This window comes from Neovison vison, chromosome 1, assembly GCF_020171115.1.
Source record: "Neovison vison isolate M4711 chromosome 1, ASM_NN_V1, whole genome shotgun sequence".
Lineage (NCBI taxonomy): Eukaryota > Metazoa > Chordata > Mammalia > Carnivora > Mustelidae > Neogale > Neogale vison.
Window position 1 is genome coordinate 265,268,503 of NC_058091.1, and position 19,772 is coordinate 265,288,274.

At 40.4% G+C, this 19,772-nt stretch overlaps 1 protein-coding gene across 2 annotated transcripts in view; it reads left to right on the forward strand.

Moving 5' to 3' along the window:
• Window positions 1-12,170: 12,170 nt before the first annotated feature.
• Window positions 12,171-19,772, forward strand: part of GABRB2 (gamma-aminobutyric acid type A receptor subunit beta2) — a 242,750-nt gene continuing 235,148 nt past the window's right edge. For both annotated transcript variants that reach the window (XM_044230141.1, XM_044230147.1), the window contains exons 1-3: window positions 12,171-12,408; window positions 12,565-12,656; window positions 13,679-13,746. In XM_044230141.1, the coding sequence (XP_044086076.1) occupies window positions 12,332-12,408; window positions 12,565-12,656; window positions 13,679-13,746 (237 nt within the window). In that variant the 5' untranslated portion in view covers window positions 12,171-12,331. The remainder of the gene's footprint in view (window positions 12,409-12,564; window positions 12,657-13,678; window positions 13,747-19,772) is intronic.

A 19,772-nucleotide genomic window follows, 5' to 3' on the forward strand; every position in this document is an offset into this window, starting at 1 on the left:
AATTGGTGAATTAAATTTTGATATCCTACAAATAGAGAAGACCTCGTCTGATGATGTTCAGGTTCACCTCACATTTTCTGAATGACCATTCACATTGGTGACTTCTGGTAATTACAGGTACTAAAGAGTTAGAAGGCCCTCGCTGTAGCCTAAACTATGAGAGTTTCTCTTATAGAACTTTGGCAGATTGTTACTGCCAAATAGTTTAGTCAGAGTTTCCCAAATGTTTGCATATCAGAATCTTTTCATACCACCAACACTATTTTTGCCAAATACATGTACAACCTACTCTGTTATTTTTATTGGTATTTCCTTGAATTTAATCACCTTTAACTTCCATAAATGTATTTTAAAGAAAGGTGATATCACTACCTTTTGTGGAATTTCAGTACTTTTGGCCATAAATGGAATGTAAGCATAATGAAATAGATCAATAATTTGCATCTGAAGACTGACCTTTTATTTAAAATGGTAAGGGAAGTTTAATGGCATGCTGGTGTCAACTGAGACTTTTCTGGCAGCTTTATCAGGATGGAAAGGGAATTGAGCCATGTTGTGATACAATCCTATTTAAATCTCTGTCCATATACTATGCAAAACCATCTCCTGAACCATACAGTGTCTACATGCAAACTTCTGGATAAAGTGCTTGTTCGAAGCGTACCCACTCCCAAAGTATTCATTGCTTCTTGTTGAATCATCATTGGCTCTGACAGCTAAATCACTCAATCCTAAACTCTCATTAAGATAGTTTGTTTAATAAAAAATAAAATAATCTGATTTAAAAATAGACAAAGGACCCGAAAGAAACATTTTTCAAAGGAAGATACACGAATGGCCAACAGGTACAGGAAAAAGTCCTTGACACCCCTCATCATTAGCAAAGTGCAAATCAAGACCACAATGTGGCAATAACTTATACCTGTTAGAAGGGCATCAACAAAACTAAACACATTTCACACATCAACAAAAACACAAAAGAGGACAAATGCTGGTAAGGATGTAAAGGAAAGGGTATCCTTTTGTACTGCTGATGGGACTGTAAACTGGTACAGCCACTTTGTAAAACAGTATGCATTTTCCTCAAAAAACAAAAAGTAGGATTATCATATCATACAGCAACTCTACTTTTAGGAATAAATGCAAAGGAAACAAAAACCCCTCTATCAAAGAGATCTCTGCACCCCCATGCTCACAACGGCATTATTTACAATAGTCAAGACGTGGAAACAAACTGAGTGTACACTAATGGATGAATGGACGAAGAAAGTGTGGTGCATATACCCAGTGGAATAAAAAAAAAAAAAAAGGCAATCCTGCCTTTTGTGAACACATGATGGAAACTGAGAGACTTCAGTGCTGAGTGAAATAAGTCAAAGATGAATACTGCATGATCTCACTTACATGTGAAATCTAAAAAATAAATAAACAAACAAACTCAGAGAGAAAATATATCAGAGTTGTGGGTACCAGAGGTGGAAGGTGGGTGGGGGGAGAATTTGAGGGAGGTGGTCCAAAGGTGCAATCATCCAGCTGCAAGATGAAGTGTTAGAGAGGTACAACAGGATGACTGTAGTTAATACTGCTGTATGGCATATCTGAAGATTGTTACAAAGTAAATTCTGGGGCACCTGAGTGGCTTGGTCCATTAAGCCTCTGCCTTCAGCTCAGTTCATGATCCCTAGGTCCTGAAAATGAGCCCTGATTTGGGCTTCCTGCTCAGTTTGGGGATGGCTTCTCCCTCTCCCTCTGCCCTTTCACTCTGTTCGTGCTTGCTCTCTCATGCTCTCTCAAATAAATAAATAAAATCTTAAAAAAAAAAGTAGATGCTGAGTTGTCATCACAAGAAAAATGCTTCCCCCCCCTTTTTTTTATATCTGTATGAGATAATTGATGTAACTAAACTTATTGTGGTAATCATTTCATAATACCTGTAAGTCAAATCATTAAGCTATAAACCTTAAACATATACAGTCCTATATCAATTACATCTCAAGAAAACTGGATATTTTTTTAAAAAGATAAATTACAGTCAAAAGAATGACATTGGTAAAAATTGTCCATTGGGCTTTCTAGCCTGAAAAGAATTGTCTTTATTTTTTAGAGCAATTTTTTGTGCTCTAGGCCACCACATAACACATCCCTCAGTAGAAACACTTCTTTCACAGCTCTTAATAATTTATTTGAAACCAAAATCAAATTCATTTTCTCAGGAACTAGGAACAAAACATGTCTTCATGGCAGTTGTAATATGGGAGAATTACGTTAAAACATGGAAGAAAACAGTGGTTGTTATCACCTGCTCTTAAGGTTTCCAATTAAAGAAAATCTTCACTCCAACAGATTTTGACTAGTTCTGCATTCTTCCTTTTCTGCAGGAAATATTTCTTAATCACAAAACCTTTGACACTTCCATAATATTGTGAAGTGGAGATAATATTAGAACTTACTTCATAGTATTTTGTGAAAATTAGTGAGGTGTAGAGAGGTGAGAATATAAGTATCAGGAAAGGTCATTTGGTATCCACAATGACTTATGTGTCATAGTTAAATACCAAACAAAGGTATATTTTATTATTAAGAAAGATTGCATATTAACCCTAATTAAACTATCCTATGAGTATTAATATGAGGTCTTTTAAAAAAGATTTTATTTATTTATTCAAATGAGAAAGAGAGAAAGTGAGTGAGGGGAGGGATATAGGGAGAAGCAGACTCCCTGCTCAGCAGGGAGCTTGATATGGGGACCCTGGGATCATGACCTCAGCCAAAGGCAGAGGCTTCATGGAGGGAGCCACCCAGGTGCCCCAGGAGGTCCTGAAAATGAGCCCTGATTTGGGCTTCCTGCTCAGTTTGGTCTTCTATTTTTTTTAAGATAATATATATTTTATAACTTTTTAGGTGATACAGTTTCTTTTTTTTTTAAGACTTTATTTATTTATTTGAGAGAGAGACAATGAAAGAGAGCAAGAGAGGGGAGAAAGTCAGAGGGAGAAGCAGACTCCCTGTGGAGCTGGGAGCTCTATGTAGGATTCCATCCCAGGACTCCAGGATCATGACCTGAGCCGAAGGCAGTTGCTTAACCAACTAAGCCACCCAGGCTCCCAGTCTAAGTAAATGGTTAGACAGCAAAACTGTTGTGGAATTCATTCAACATATATTGATAAGGTCTTACCATGTATAAATGGAGCTAATTCAATTGTTTGACATTAATACTACAATATTTCTAACAATAGGTCCCAGTTACTCAAATACAAACTTATTGAGGACCTTTATTCCTAGTCATTCTTGTTCATAATTTATTAAATTTTTATGTCAGGTCCTGTATGTATTTACTTATGTTTATTCAGTCACAGCATGATTATTTTTTTAAAGATTTTATTTATTTATTTGACAGAGAGAGAGAGCGAGAGAGATCACAAGTGAGCAGAGAGACAGGCAGAGAGAGAGAGGGAAGCAGGCTCCCTGCTGAGCAGAAAGCCCCATGTGGGGCTCGATCCCAGGACCCTGAGACCATGACCTGAGCCAATGGCAGAGGCTTAACCCACTGAGCCCCCTAGGCGCCCCCAGCATGATTGTTTTTAAACAGTTTTCAGGGTGATTGTTTCACACATGACTATGGGAGCTGCTAAAATGTAAGTAACAATCCTTCACCCTTGACATGAATCTGAGAGATCAGATGTCCTAGACTGACTCATTCATCCTTATTGGCCAGTTGCAGGGACATTCATGTAACATAGATATGGTAAATTTAGGTTCTTCTTCTAGTCATATTCAAGTTCCCATGTTATAATTTCTCTATCAAAAACATATGGTTAGTCATAACACCTATTCCACCTATAGTCGACATTTGTGACTTTATCTGTTCAGCATCCATTCTTCCTCTTTCTGGTAATAGCACTTTAATAACCTGACTTTGGGTCATTGTTTCTCAACCATTCATAGTCCACATAGTTTGGATTTGGGTCATCCCAACTTCAGGACTAGGAGTGATCGCAGGCCCAGCAATTAGCATAAGTGATAGGTTGAAAATGGGAGTGGGATCCAAGCCCCCCCAGTGTCCTATCATGTAGTTTGGTGGAGTAATAAAATTGCTAATCCTCTCAATGTTGTTGAACTGGAGTAACTGATGGTTGTCTTTGGAAGACAACCCCAGACTGAAGCCAACTTTCCACAAACAGATGAAATGAGAAACTTTAAGCATTTTGAATCTACCTGTACTGAGTTGAACACCCTTGACTTATTCAGTTACATAACCTAATATTAACTTGCATTTACTAGTCTGAGTTTGGTTTCTGTCCCTTTCAAGCCCAAGAGCATAGAATAATTGCTTCACAGAATTAAATGAGTAATTGTTGATGTTCGTCACAGAATAAGCAAGCTAGTAAACAAGTAATACTAATAGGTATTCACTATGAATAATAATTGGAATTTTAATTTATCAATTATTGAATGTCTCATACAAGGTAAGTAAATGCAGTGAGCGTGGAGAATAATAAAATAAGAATACAAGTCCCTCATGGAATTAACAAATGGAGATGTTTTCAGAGTGAATCTAAAGAAAAACAAAACAAAAAAGCAAGGCTCTACAATTGGCTTTAGATGCACAGAAGTAGGAAGAGACTAACCTTTTAAGACTTTCATATGCCCAAGTCCTCTAATTTTTGGAGGCCCCTTGATATATTATATAAAACATATTAAAATGCACATTTCCCATACGAAATTTAAATTTTATAATTATAGACACAATATTACATTTTCTAGAAATTTAATTAAACATTAATTAATTTCAGCATTGTAGTTTTCTAATTTGGAACCAATATGTACTTCTTTTTTCAAGATTTCGACACTCTTTATAGGCCCTCAAAAAGCTTGTAAACCTAGGTTCTCTCAGGCATCTACTGGATAGATAGTCCTGGCAGAGGAGCATCAGGAGAAACCTTGGAGTGTGTGACCCACATTCTGGAAAGCTTCATTTCACAAGTCAGATTACCTCTCACTGGCCATCTCTCAAAGTTATTCCTAAGTAACCAGCCAACTTGAGAGCAATTTTGAAAAGTTACTCCTTGGGACCTGCGGTGTCACTGCTTACATCAGTTTTGCTCCTTTACTTATACTGATGAAACTCAGCTTTCCTCCTCCTTCAGGTTTTGAGCAGTAGTTGGTAAAAAGATAAGGGATGTGGTGTTTTGTTACTACTGAGCCTGTGAATGTAATTTGTCTCCTTGTGTGGCATTAGAGCTAAGATAATTTCCTCATCTAACAATTTTACCTCCATTTGGAGCATCAGTAATTTCATTTTGTACTTGAAGGCACACTTTTTCTGTATTCTTGAAGATCGATTAATTTGAGGTGGTGCTAAAAGGTATATAGGACTAACGAATATTAAAGGGAAAAGAACTTTCAAAAAGCGTCTAGTACTCAAACTTAAAATTTCCTGTTGGTCTCCATTAGAGGCTGAGATCTTTTCTTTTGGCTAAGATTTTATTTCTGTTGTATTAACTCACTAGATGAGACAAGCTGAGAACTAACTGCAAAGTAAACAAATCCACAGAAGTTTTATTTATAAACTCGCATAGTTATTAAGAAGGTCTCAGTCCTTCAAATTTTTCTTATAATCTGTATAATCTTACAGCACTTAATTTTTGCTTCTATTTCCTCATATAAGAAAAGATTATAATAATAACATTTCATAGACACATTATAAGTATTTAATGTTATTACATGTAAAACATGTGAAACAGTATCTGACACATTAGTATTTCATTATTATTAATATATGCTAATTTTTAGTTAAATAATTTAAATTGACTTTTATATCATCAAACTTACTATGGCCAAGAATTATATAAAAACCCAGGTTTAATGTTAGTGTTAAACTGCTGGAGGAGAAACAGGCAGGACTCAGTGAACATAGAATTTACATTTCTAACTACAGAATAAGATAACAGTGAGCCATAAGCCCATGGTTTGGAATTTGTAGTAATTTAGGAGAAATTTTATTTCTCAGACACTGTGAAAGCAAAGTTTGCCAGACAAATAAATAAGGGGTATTTTTGACTAGCATAAGAGAAAAATATTTGATAAAATTTAAACTACTCTATGATCTTTTTGCATAGAAAAATAAGTTAAGATGCATTAATGTGTAAGATGCATAGAGAGGTTATTTAAAAATGGTTCTTATTTGTATATTACACTAGGTGCAGGAAGCCATATGCTTGAAAACATGTTATTAGTAATTGGATAAATTTGTGCTGTTGTATGTCCTGAAAGTAATAAATGTATATTTTCTTCCCACATAATATTTCTGACTTTTTCCCTACTCTTCAGTATTACTGAAATTTCTAAACATTAATTTAAAAGAACTCAATTAATATTTAAAGCTAAGAGATCCTTTATTCATTAAAAAAAAAGGTACAAATATTTAATTGACTTTGCAAAACACATAACTCACGTTCCATAAGACTTTCCCCAAAATCATCATTGCTGATGATTTGCCACCAGCAGCAGGTTAGTGAAAATGACCTAGCATCTGTGGTCATATTCTATACTTGTTCATCATGAGATAAAAGGCTATGATATAGAATGTCACATTATCCCCAACCAACCGAATCGTGTTAGTTTGTGGAGAAGGAATGAGGGTAGCAGAAGGACAGAGTGATTTACCTTTTGAGTTTTATACCATAGGCATATAAGGTCTATTCCAAAATTAATGAGGAAATTAATAGAGTTGAGAAGTCTTTATCAGGATATTCTCTTTCCTTAGCTTCCTTAATCACAGTAGTTTTCCTCTTACCTTTTGGATCAGTCCTAATTTGGTTCTTCGGATGGCTGTAATTGTCCTTTACCAGAAAATTCTCTTCTAGATCCTCTAGTTTCATCCTTCTGAGAAAAGTCTCATATGCTCCTATGATTTAAATTATTTACACCATCAGGCTCTTCACAAATACACTCATTCATTAAAACATATGTATTAAGTGTCCACTATGGACACTAGGTACTGCAATACAGTGGTGAGTAAAGCAGACAAAAATCTCTATTTTTAACTTTTATTCAATGCAGTAAGATAGAAATAAAATGGGTAAAATATAAGATGATTGTAATATGTTCTAAAGAGACAAATCAAAGCAGAAAAGAGAAATAAAATTGTTAGAATGGAACACAGAAGTTTTGTGTTGGTCCCGCCTCCCCCCTCACTTCTGAGCTGAAGCGGAGGTTCAGAAGCACATGGATCAAAACATGTGGTGCACCTTGGATGGCTAGCAGGTACCTTAAACTTATCATGACCCAAACTGAGTGTATTATCACCAGCAGCTTCTACCACCACTATTGAATTGCTCAAAGAAGAAATGTATGAATTATCTTTGGATACTTCTCTCTCATTCCCCATATTCTACCCATCACAAAGGTCAGTCAGGTATCACATAATTCTGGTCACTTCCCTCCATCTTCATTGTCTCTATCCTAATGCAGGTCAGCATCAACTCTCATCTGGATTCCTGCAATATTAGATCACCCTACAGCTACTACCATCTTACTTCCAATGTCATTAAAACTCATCTTATCTGTCCTCTATCTCCACAGATCAATGGTCCCAAATTGCTACTAAGAAGCTCTTTAAGGGCATTAATCTGGAGGCCACTCTTACTCTTCTCCTCTAGTCTTATTTTCTTTTTAAGATTTTATTTATTTACGAGAGAGAGAGTATGAGAAGGGGGAGGGTCAGAGGGAGAAGCAGAGTTTCCACCGAGGGGGGAGCCCAACTCTCAGGTCTTGATCCCAGGACTCTGAGATCATGACTTGAGCTGAAGGCAGAGGTTTAACCAACTGAGCTACCCAGATGTCCTTCTTTTCCTCTAGTCTTATAGTTCTTCCTTCATTCTTCATTTATGCCATCCTCTCTTGGTCCAGAATATTTGCACATACTATTCCTTTTTCCTGGAACACTCTTCCCCCAACTCTTCATTAGGCTAACCCATCTTTCAAATCTCAATTGATGCATTAATTTAACCAGCAAATTTTATCTAATACCTCAAGCTGATTTATTTGTACCAATTATGAATTCCATAATATCCTATCTTTCCTGCTTTATGATATACACTATACCTTATTACTTCTATAATGGCTCTACCCATACTGCAGTGTAAGCTCCAAAAAGATAAGGACTATGTTTGCCTTTTCAACACATCATCCCCAATGTCTGTCAAATAATGTTTAACATAGAGTAGGTGCCTAATACATATTTACCGAATAAATGAATACGTATTATAGTAAAGACTAAGGAAGGACAGATGGTGACTGGTTTTATCTGGAATTTGTGTGCTTCATACTCAGAGATGATTTTGAATCATGATCTCTTAATAATACTTACATTTTGCCTTCTTGCTATGCTTCTGGGATCATGGAGGATGCTCTCCAGCAACTAATACATCTCGATTCCAGCAGTGCCCTCCTTGCACATTATTATTCCAATTTTCACATTCTTAGCCTGTGTTATCAGTTCCAGAGAGAAGTTCTCGTGTTGATTCTGCTGTGCAATAAGACTCACTTTAGATATGTTGATCTCAGATGTTATAAGTAGTGGGAATATCTTTTTGATTATATTAGTAGTATCTATTGGTAAGAGATATCCCTGAGATGTTGCCACATAAAGAAAATATTCTTTTATTGTTTCTCTTTAGATTGCCTTTAATACATTGCCTTCTTCACCCTATCTTAGTTCCCTTGAAATGTCAGCTCCTCTCTTCTTAAACCAGTCTATCATCATCCCATTAAATTGACGTCCACTCAGTCTTTATACATTAATGTTATTAAACCTTGTTTGTTGTCCTGTCCACTCATTATGCTTTATTCATTAAAATTTATTAATATTTGTTAACTTCATGCTAAATGCTACAAATATATTTACATCATTCTAAAATCAAATGAAGAAGGTACAATTATCATTCCCATTTTTACAGAAGAATGAAATGTGGCTTAGACAGGTATACTGACCTATCTAAGTTACAAAGATACTAAGTATTCAAACTGGGATTTGAACCCAAATGAAGTTCTGCCTCCAGTTCCTTTGAAACTCGAAGTTTGCATTGTGCTATTGTTTTACTTGCTGAGATGCAGTTACTTTGATTTTAACTCTTTGCCCTGGTCTCCCTTATTTTTCTGTATAAGACAAGTCTTCCACAAGTACTTGTTTAATTGTTCACTGGGCTATTTTTATTACCAGTGGATGACAATATTTTTGGTATTGTTCTGTTAACTAAATAGTCTTCTTTCAACCCAAACTGAAGGGAGGCTGGATGTGCAGAAAGTGACACATGGATAACTAATGGTCAGAAGGAAAATCCTGTTTTGGAGTGCTTTCCAGAAAAAGACAAGTTTCCTATGTTTTCACCAGTTAATTACCTGGGGTTCAAACTGATTTAGGACTCCTCTGGATATAATGCTGGTAGACTAAACTTTGTTTTCTCTTGAATATGTTAGCTTGTGTAAAGGATTCCCACTGTATAGAAGTGTAAAAAGAGGAAAACTGGCAATTTTTCTCTGCCATGGATCTATATTTTGTCCTTGAAACTCTCAACCGGAATAATTACAGATGGGAGAGTTAAGGATTTCATCTCTCCTCTCTCTCCTTCAGTCTCCCAGTCTGCCTCTCAGCGGACTCCTTGAGCCTGGAGCCCCGCAGAACGCCAGGCTGTAGAACCGCAAGGTTTATGGCGTTGTTTTACCTGTCTCACATTCAGCAACTCCCTTAGTGAAGGCAGAGAGCTCTCCCTGCTCGCGTTCCCTCACAGGGAGCTGTCGGATTCCCGCCTCGAAGCCCTCCCGCCTCCACCCTCGCCTAGGAGTCATTCCCCAGAGCCGCCCCAGGAAGACCCCCTGACCTAGGCGGGGTGCGGGCCAGGGAGGGAGGCGATCAAGAGGTAAATAGGTCAGGATCTTGGCTGGGACCAGGACCCCGAGGAGTCGCGGGTGCTGAGGGGACTGTTAGCCTTCGGAGCGCCGCCGGCCCACTACGGCGGGTCCTGGCGGCGGGAGCCTCCCCTCGGTTCAGACTTGGGCCAGGCAAGCCTGGAACCTGGCGCTCCCGCTCCCCCGGAGCCGCCGACGGCTCCGCGGGCCCCGGGAGCTCTGCGGCAGCCGAGAGCTGGCAGCCGGCATGGTCTCGGACTTAGGGGCCAAGAAGGCTGTCTAGTCTAGGTTAGGGACACTGGCTTTGGAGTTCAATTCGGGTTCCACCTCTAGCCTACTAGGTGACCTTGGCCAAGTCGTTTCGCTTCAGCGCACCAGCTTCTAAATCCATATGAGGGAACTGAGGTGATGGCTAAATCCTGGGACAGTTGTAAGAATTAATAAAGCACTCCTGGCAAGTAGTAGGCGCTCAGTTAATGGGTAGCAATAATCAGCAATAGGAGTTAGAAGCGAAAACTGCTCTGGGTCCCGAACGTAGGTTTGGGCTCTGGCTTTTCCCGTTCCTCACCGAGGAGTGGGGGAAGGGGCAGCGGCATCACCTGCCCTACATCCCCTCCTCACTCCTCCCTCGTTCCAGGATAACTCGGGAGTACGGGGAGAGGAAGGCGTCCTGGCCTCGGGCTCCCTCACACACCCAGAACCCCCAGCCTTGTAGCCGCTGCTGGCCCCCGCGGCACGTCTCTCTCCCTCGAGCTGAGGAAACATTTCGGCCGTGAATTGAGTATCTCCCTCCCTCTCCAACCGCCGAGCTCACTCGCTGCCTCCTCCGGGTTCCGGTGGCATTGGGGAGCCGGGCAAAGGCTCGGGCGGGAGGGAAGAGGCAGCATCGGGGTCTCAGAGTGTCTCCCGGCACTGGCAAGGCGAGCGAGGGCGAGGTGGAGCGGAGACAGAGGGAGAACGCCGGGCCCCCAGGCGTCCCTAGGCCCCTTCCTCGTTTTGCTCCCTTCTAGGGACCGCTCTGGCTTTTGCCATCCCGAGCCACACTCAGCCCCAGAACAGCCAGGTGTCCCTTGGCCGCCACTCGCCCTCTCCGGCTGGGACAGAGCTCCGGGGGGCACCGGCTCCGCCCGCGGCAGGAGTGGGCGGCCAGCGCAGGCCCGGGAGGTAAGTAGGCGCGGGAGGCGGGTTGGGAGAGTGCCTGCACGTGCGCGCGCCTGTGCGCGTGCTAGGAGGGGGCGTGGGGGGGGGGTCCGCCAGGGGTGCCCCCCCAGGGCCACCTGCCCTTGCAGCACCGTTTCGCCGCTCCAGCCCTCTCGCCCCCCGGCACCCAGGGTCTGGCTCTAGCCATCCGCGTTCCCCACGCTCACAAGTCCCATCACCCCCTCATCCAAACCCCACCCTCCCCACTAATAATTTCCCAATGCAGAATCAGACCGAAACCTGGAGAGACAGCGTTGCCTTTCTGCTCCCCTCGCCTCCCCCCCCCACCTCCTTCTATAAATAATCCGGACTAGCGGGTCAGGCACGTCACACGGCAAGAAACCGGGACCCCGAGGTTTTCTTCTCTGGGAATAGGGGGCAAAGGGTGAGGAGGAGGAGAAAGAAACCGCTCGTGAGTAGTGAAGAAAAGCTTGCTCCTTGACTCCTAGAAGAGACCAGACATCATTTTATTCTTCCTTTCTTTTTCTTTTTCTATTTTTCCGTTTCTTTCTTATTCTCTACTCCCCTACCCGCCCCCCCCCCCGCCCCAAATCCGACGGATTGCTCAGCACTTCTCCCATTGGTTTCTTTCTTTCCTCCCCCTTGGACTGCTGCACCCACCGTCCCTCCCCCCCCTTCCCACCGCACAACCCCCATCTCCAGCACAAATCTCGCCCCACGCAGGGGATGCTATTCGCCAGGAAATAAAGTTCGAACTACTCTCCTCTTAGGCTTGCTGATACCAGAAGTGGGCTCCCAGGCAACCCATTTCCACTAGCAGTCCACACCTGCTGTCTTTTAAATTCCCTGTCTGGTTTTGCATATTTAAGAGGAAACACACAAACACGCCCCAAAAACCCGTGAGGTACAAAACTGCCTCCAGGAACTACCAAAACTTACCAGAGGCTCTAGTTGTTTTGTCTTAACGAAAGGAAAACAAAGGTTTTACTCTGGGTCCTCCTTGGGGTGACTTTCTTATATTATTCAAATATGTATATGTTATATATATATATATATATATTTTTTTTTCCTTTTTCCCCTTTAATTTTTTTTTTTCCCCCCTTAGCAAGAAAATCTGCTCGGTCCCAGGCAGCCGCCGCTGCCCCTTTGATGTTTTGGTACACCGTGCGCATGCGCCTCACATTAGAATTACTGCACTGGGCAGACTAAGTTGGATCTCCTCTCTTCAGTGAAACCCTCAATCCCATCAAAAACTAAAGGGATGTGGAGAGTCCGGAAAAAGGGCTACTTTGGGATTTGGTCATTCCCCTTAATAATCGCCGCTGTCTGTGCGCAGAGGTAAGTGTGCCCAGCATTTCTCCTTTTCATTTCACTTTGAAGGGCTCTGTCTGCATACCTCTGTGAGCAGGGATCTGTAGTGAGGATCAGATAAATGCTGAAGACGATGTGCCTGCTGCCTTATTGATGCCTGTTTATTGTCTTTTCTTTCCTTAGTGTCAATGACCCTAGTAATATGTCGCTGGTTAAAGAGACAGTGGATAGACTCCTGAAAGGCTATGACATTCGTCTGAGACCAGATTTTGGAGGTAATGGGGTTGCCTTGGAAATAAGAAACAGCCCAGCTATAGCCTGAGCTGTCTTGTGAGCTTTGTGCGCGCTGTGTCTTCCCTCTCCCTCATTGTTGGCCGCATGTGGTATAGCCAAATATGTCTCTCCGTTACCATATCAAGAAAGTGATCCAAACTTAAGCCGATTTGTTGCTATCCAGCACTTAGATGGTCTTTCAGTGAGACCCTCTTAGAGTGTATAGGTGACTGCTGTTCTTAAGCTTCACTGCTGAAATCTTTTGCTTCACTGTCTTTGCTTCATTGAGATACAAACCTTTTAAGTTTAGCTAATTGTGTGCCCAGAGAACCTGGCTTACTGGAGGCCATCGTGAACATTTTTGAGAACAAAATGTGCAGGCAATTGGTTGAAAAGTGACATTAATCCCCTGTGCCCGCCTACTTTGGAAGAGTTCTGGCAATGGTTTAAAGTGGCTGGTATCTGGATATTATCCAGACCTGGAAGCACCACTGTGTGGGGCGGGGGTGGGGGGGTGGGTAGGGAAGGGGTTGGGGAGGACTAAAAGGCAGGGAGGGTAAGTGGAGAAGGGCTAGGTACTTCTTGCTGCAGCCTTAGATACACTGATATGCCCATTTAATTTTGCTTTAGATTCTTCCGAAACTCAAAGAGTTAAAACATGCGCACGGAAGGGGGGCGGGAAAGAATGAGGAGGAGGGGGTTTTAGTGCAATATATAAAAATTCCCTCAGGCTAGACCGGTTCCTCTGACTTCTGTGAGTTGTGTGTTTTCTCATACTGAGACATCTACATATGTAGATAGAATTGGAATCCCTTTTACAGGAGGGCACGTGTGTACACGTTCCATAGAGCATTTCCTAGAGGAGTGCCTGGCACTCCTTTTAAAAAGGAGCAGAGAAGTGAAGAATATAAGGGTGAGCAGTGGGGGAGGCATTTGGGGCAGAATACCCCATTCCCAGGGAAACCTCTTGCTGAGAATGAATGAAGTTGTCAGAAATCACGTGGCTGGCTATCTTGGTTCACAGGTCCCCCTGTGGCTGTGGGAATGAACATTGACATCGCCAGCATTGATATGGTTTCCGAAGTTAATATGGTGAGTACTGAGGTTTATGGTTTTATCTCCGCAGACCTTTATTTGGGGACAGGAAGTGGAAAGGAGCTGGTTGGTGGGGATGGTGTATGCATGAGTATATGTATGAAGTGGGGCTGAGGGCTGGGGATTTTGCTTTGAAGCCCACTGTGTTTGAGGTTTCAAAGCCATCGTTTTTTGGCCCCTAACGATTTTTCCTACCTGGTTTGGATACCTGGGAATTGTTACAGAGCAAGTAAAATGCATCATAATTCACGTACAAAACACAGCCACATGCAGAAGATCCCTTGCAGAAGCCACATTTCTTAAGGTTTAGTGGGAAACGAGATTCATCGAGGATTTTCTGCGTTTGGGGTGGGGTCAGGAAAAGAGGGAAGGGTTTTGATTTGATATTTCACAGGGAATATAACTATAAACTAAACGGTCACAAAGAGGCTGACTAAATGACCCTGGGATACTGATGTCCACTTGTTGCTTTCAGAGATGGTTTCTTTACAGCTGATGGCAATCTCCTCCTCCTACAATTGTTCACCAGCTCTTTTAAAGTCTGCTGCCCACCAAAATAAATTACAAAAATTGGTCACCCTGTTTTCTAAAAGCAAGCTCAGACCCATGTGCCCTAGCTAGTCACTTCTGCAAGGGTTTTCACTGTATGTCCTAATGTCGTACATTTTATGGGCAACTGCACTTTTTATTGGCTACCTTGTTGGACTTGGGGCAAATGCTAAGATAAAAAGCCTCCGTGTTCCCAACCAGGGACACTTGTGGGGGGTTTGCTTCATGCAGGAGCGCCCCCTGCTGCCTACCTTGGGTCACTACAGACGTACAAAACAATGACAAGTGTCCCAGATACCCCAGATTACTTGGGCTGCTATTGTCTTTCCAGTGACTTTTCTACTCTTTGTCTTTGAAGTTTTCTCCTTTGGAAAAGTCTCTCTAGAAAGGCCACACCTGAATGTAAGATGTGAGTGTTACTTTCAATCCTGAACGCACACAGAACATTTCAGAAGATCGTGTTGTGGCATGGTTCTTCCTAGAAATGAAATGAACTATTTAAATAAGAGGATGTCGTATGTAAAGTTTTCTGCAAAAACACTTCTAAGCCAGCCATCAGGACTTGAAATTTAAGACACTTACTAATTAACTCAAGAGAGCCAAAGTGCTAGGTAGTGGATAGGCTCTCAACATTATGCAAATTTTCATATCTCAGAATTCAAATAGAGAGCAAGTCAAATCACCAGCCTTATCCCTATACACTCTCCAAAGACAGTTGATAATCCTGAGGTATCACAAGGTTATAAAACATCTCATGACTACTCCAGGGAATATTCAACAGTTTCAGCCATGTTTTAATGTCATGTTTGTCTTCTTATATTCTACTTATTGGTAAGGTTTTTGATATATAAGATACAAACACAGACTGAGACAGTATTGGGTGATTCAGAACTACAGATTTCCCATATGTTATGAAAATCCCCTGTTGTCTAGAGAATATGTTCTCCTTGGGAAACTAATCTCTCAGATATACAAATATTCACTTTTGTGGGATTATCGAGATCTTTCATTGGTTTAAATTTGGAGTTTTATCATAACCATTACCATTTGCCAACAAGAGTGAAGCAAAAAAAAAAAGAGTAAAGCAAAAAAAAAAATGTCCTAAAGTGAGTACCTCCCAAGTCCCAAACATTTGAATCTAAATTGTGTTGCTAGAAACAGAGTGAGTAGAAATCAGGTATTGTTCTGTGTCCTACATATAGTCAAATTAGACTCCTTTCTTTTGCCTTTTGATTTATGTTTTTTTTTTTTTACATAACAACATCACAAAATGGAATTCTATGGAAAAATTAGGAAACAGAGTCCAAACAGAGTCCAAATGATGAGAAGATTAGAAGTTGTTGTGATAGGTCAACTAGGAACTTAGATGTGTTATATTACCCAAATGTTTAGAGTAGCGTTTTGTTTGTTTTCTTTTCTTAAGTTTTGTTCACCTTTTACCTGCATGCAGCATTTTGGAAAGGCATCTGAGCTGGACACAATGCCAAGACCTGCTAGTCAAAATATAGACACCAGCTAAGGCAAGGTGTCATCTCTTAAAGCTATTTACTGTTGCTGAAAAATCATGGGATGTTGAAAGTGCAAAAACAAATGTCAGGTTGTAAATAGGCCAGTACTGAAGCATTAATGATTAGAACCAAGTGTCAAAAATCCCATATCAGATTCCTTTCTTAGCCTACTGCTAACACATGTAGACTTGTCCAGACATATTTTTACTTGTTGAAAAATTAACACATTTCAGCTAACAGTCAGAGTGACTTTAAATTAATCCTTCAAAGAAAAATTTTGCAGGATATTTTATTTTTAGATATGCTTATTTGATTTGAAGCAACAGATGGGAAATTTCATCACTGATGTGTAAAAAAAAGAAGAAGAAGAAGAAGATGTTCATGGCATATTGTGCCCTGTATACAGGTTTAAAAGTATTAGTATCTTTTTGATCATTTTTAGTTCTGAAAGAATGATTGATCATTTAAATGAAACCTCAAAATTAATTAACATGCATGTTATGTTTTGTGACATGCAACCTCTGGTAATTGTAACTTCCTTTTACTATAGCAAATCTTCCTTTGAGGGATGGTAGACACTAGGCCATATAGATTGTCAAAGACTTATTTGTACTGAAGGAAAAGACCCATGTCAATTTGATGCTCCTAGTAAATCACAATAATAGTAATATCTGAACCAAGTCAGGAGTTTTGAATTCTCGTTCTGCTTCTGCTGCTCAGTCATCCTGAGGGAATTCAAAGACAGACGAAGCTCAATTTCCTCACCTGTTGGAGGGGAGGAATAGTCCCATTTTACTTAGTGACAATTAGAATTAATAAAACAACATATGTGAAGGTATTGATGTTCTATGAACATAGCTTATGTGGAAGACGGAATAACAGGCTATCACTCAAGAAACTCTGTCTACTCTAACTGTTAAATGTACTTCGGTCAATAATTTATATTACCAGGTCTCAATTTTCTTTATGTTTGAAATTAGGGGGGACATGTTAAATTGGCTTCCAACCCACAGTTATATGTGTTGCTGGTTTGGTTTAGTGTAATAGCTCTTTTGAGTACACAGAAGTTCCTGGAAAACTTGGAAATCCAGCATAAATGTAAGGAAAATGCAGAATTCCTAAATATCATGCAGTTGTGAGTTCCTACTCATGAAGGTGAGGATGGTAGCTTACTCAGGTGACTATTGGCCCAATGCTAGGTCTTTGGAAGACTGCGATTTCAATTAGAATGCTCCTGAGCAGAAAGCTTGGCTTTAGAATGAAATATTTTTAGATGTCTTGGTTACATTGGCAGGAATCTTTTTGTTAAGACTCTTTGATGAAAAGTGCATTTTAAGATCCAAAATTGGCTCTGAGAATTAAGGACTGAAATAGCTTTCTCTTCATTTAAAGCAGATACTTCTCCATCTTGAAACAACACATTTGCCAACCAAAGAGTGAAGCAATATTTCACTTTTGAGGAAATAGTTCTAGTAAACACACACACAAATTACCTTTTTATGGAATGGCGAAAGAGAAAAAGTGCTGCCTTTTTTTTTTTTTTTAACAGATGTTTTCTTGCATCACCAGATGCACAGTTTAAAATTCAATTCAACACAAATGCTTAGTTAGCAGCTACTATGATCCAACCATGTTAGGCCTTAGAAACAGATCAGTGAACAAGATCGATTTGTCCTCTGACCTCATGAGATTTAGCATTTAGGTGTTCACTATTCTTAATTCTTCTGCAGACTCTTACTGTACTTTTATCTATCTTTTTTCTAAAACTTTTTTTTTTTTTTTTTATGAGCAGTCAACTGATGTACCTAGTGGTCTGTATCTCCTCTGTGTTCCTTTGTCACTTGTTGGTTTCACCATTTGTTTGATATTTGCCATTTCAAATTGCTATATATGCTACATATTCATTCTAGCTTCCTGATTCATGTTTATAAACTGCATATAGACAGAATTACAGTATATCTCCCCTGTGTATCTATACACAGAATTACAGTGTATAGATCTTGCTCTGTACACAATGGTTGGCTGGATGTTTGACTCCTGGTGAATGCCACAGATATTGGGTGAACTATTTGTTTTCATAACAGCAATTTTTTATTATTCACTAGAACACCATACCATATATGTGGAGAAACAGAACTTAGACTCATAGGCCTCAAACTCAAGGCATTCACTGTTTAAACAATGTAGAAAGAATCACAGTGCAAGATTATAAATGCTTTGAAGGACGAAATACACAGGGTATATTGGGAATGCAGAATCAGATATTACATAGAAATTACTAGGTGAGGATGGGGTTAGAGGGCTGTGGATAGATGTCCCAAGTAAAAATAATGGCACATAGAAGAAGGAAAAAAAAAAAAAAAAGCACAGGAGAGAGAAATGGGGTTAGGGATTAGCAAGTAGCTTTAAATGGCTGGAGTTTGGAGTGAAGGTGAGGAGGTGATAAGAGCTGGTATGGAGATCAGAGGGAGTGATCAGCCTATAAAAACCATTTATGCAGCTTGCTGAAAAGTTTAAATTTTGCTATGAGGACTGCAGGGACCCATGAAAGGATGTGAATAGGAGAATTGCATGAGCAGATTCACACTTCAGGAAGATTCTTCTGAAATATGGTTAAGCAAAATGTAAAGTTGGGAGAGAAGATGAAAACTCATTGCAAAAATCCGGGAAGAATTGATGAATTGAGGCAGGGATATAAAAGAAAAGATTAAAAAACTGGGGCATTTACAAGGTAGAAGAAAAGGACTTGGTGAATCCCAATTTCTGATGGCACTATTTATTGATACAGAGGACACGAAAAGGGCAGCCAAGTTGGAGATGGGGTGGGGAATTAGGCATATGGACAGACAGCGGGCTCAGTTTGGGATATGTTGACTTTTCTACAGATGCGAAATCTCCCGTGGGAGATTGGAAAATACAGGGTCTAGAGCCACGTAAGAAGTCATGACTAGAGAAATGAACTTGGACATTGTCAGTTTATAAGTAGTATTTATAATAGTATGAATGGGTACAATTAAATAGGGAAAGTGACAAGACAGTGACAAATGGAGATCTGGCGAGAACTGTAATTTAAATGGAGGAATACTGAAAAGGGTCTACAAAGATTAATAAGTATCTAAGCAGTAATCAGAGAGTTAGGAAGAGAATCTGCAGGTTAGAGTGTTTTGGAAACTGTGGTGCAAGAGAGGTTCAAAAAGAAGAAAGTGGGCACCTGGGTGGCTCAGTTGGTTAAGCCTCTTACTCTTGGTTTTGGCTCAGGTCATGATCTCAGGGTTGTGGGATAAGGCTGCCTCAGACTCCTTGCTTGCTTATTTGGCAGGGACTTTGCTTGAGATTCTCTTTCTTCTCCTTCTGCCCCTCCCCTACCCATGTTCTCAGCCTGTCTTTGTCTCTCTCAGATAAATAAATCAATCTTAACAAAAGAAGAAGAAAGTGGTTAGCAGTGTCACATGCCACAATGATCAACTGAAATAAGTTCTGAGACTTAGCTCCCAACCAGAGTAGTAACAAGAGCTCTCTGGTAACCATAGAGGAGCTTTAATAGTTGGAAAAAATACTTTTGAAAAATTTGGATCTGAACTGAAGTAGGGAAAAAGCTAAAAAGAATGATATATAATTTGGAGAAGTTTCCTTTAGACGGGAGTAGGTTGCAGATACAATGCAAGGGAGAGGTAGAGTGGCAGGGCAGGAAGCTAGAGGCTTGCTTGATGGAAGACCTCTCTCTTCTCTCTGACATGGGAGACAGTCTCTGTTGAGAATAGAGGAGGTTAAAACGACTCTGGAGAATGGGTAAGTAGGTGAGGTTAGCTGGGACACACCGAAGGATGGCTATGAAGCATGAAGCATGGCAAGGTTGTGGCATACTTAATTCTAAACACATTATGCTTAGAAACCCTCCTACCCAACTTTTGGCAAGCACGTTACATTCTCTCCTTTTTCTTCTTCTCCTTCCCACTCTCCTGCCAC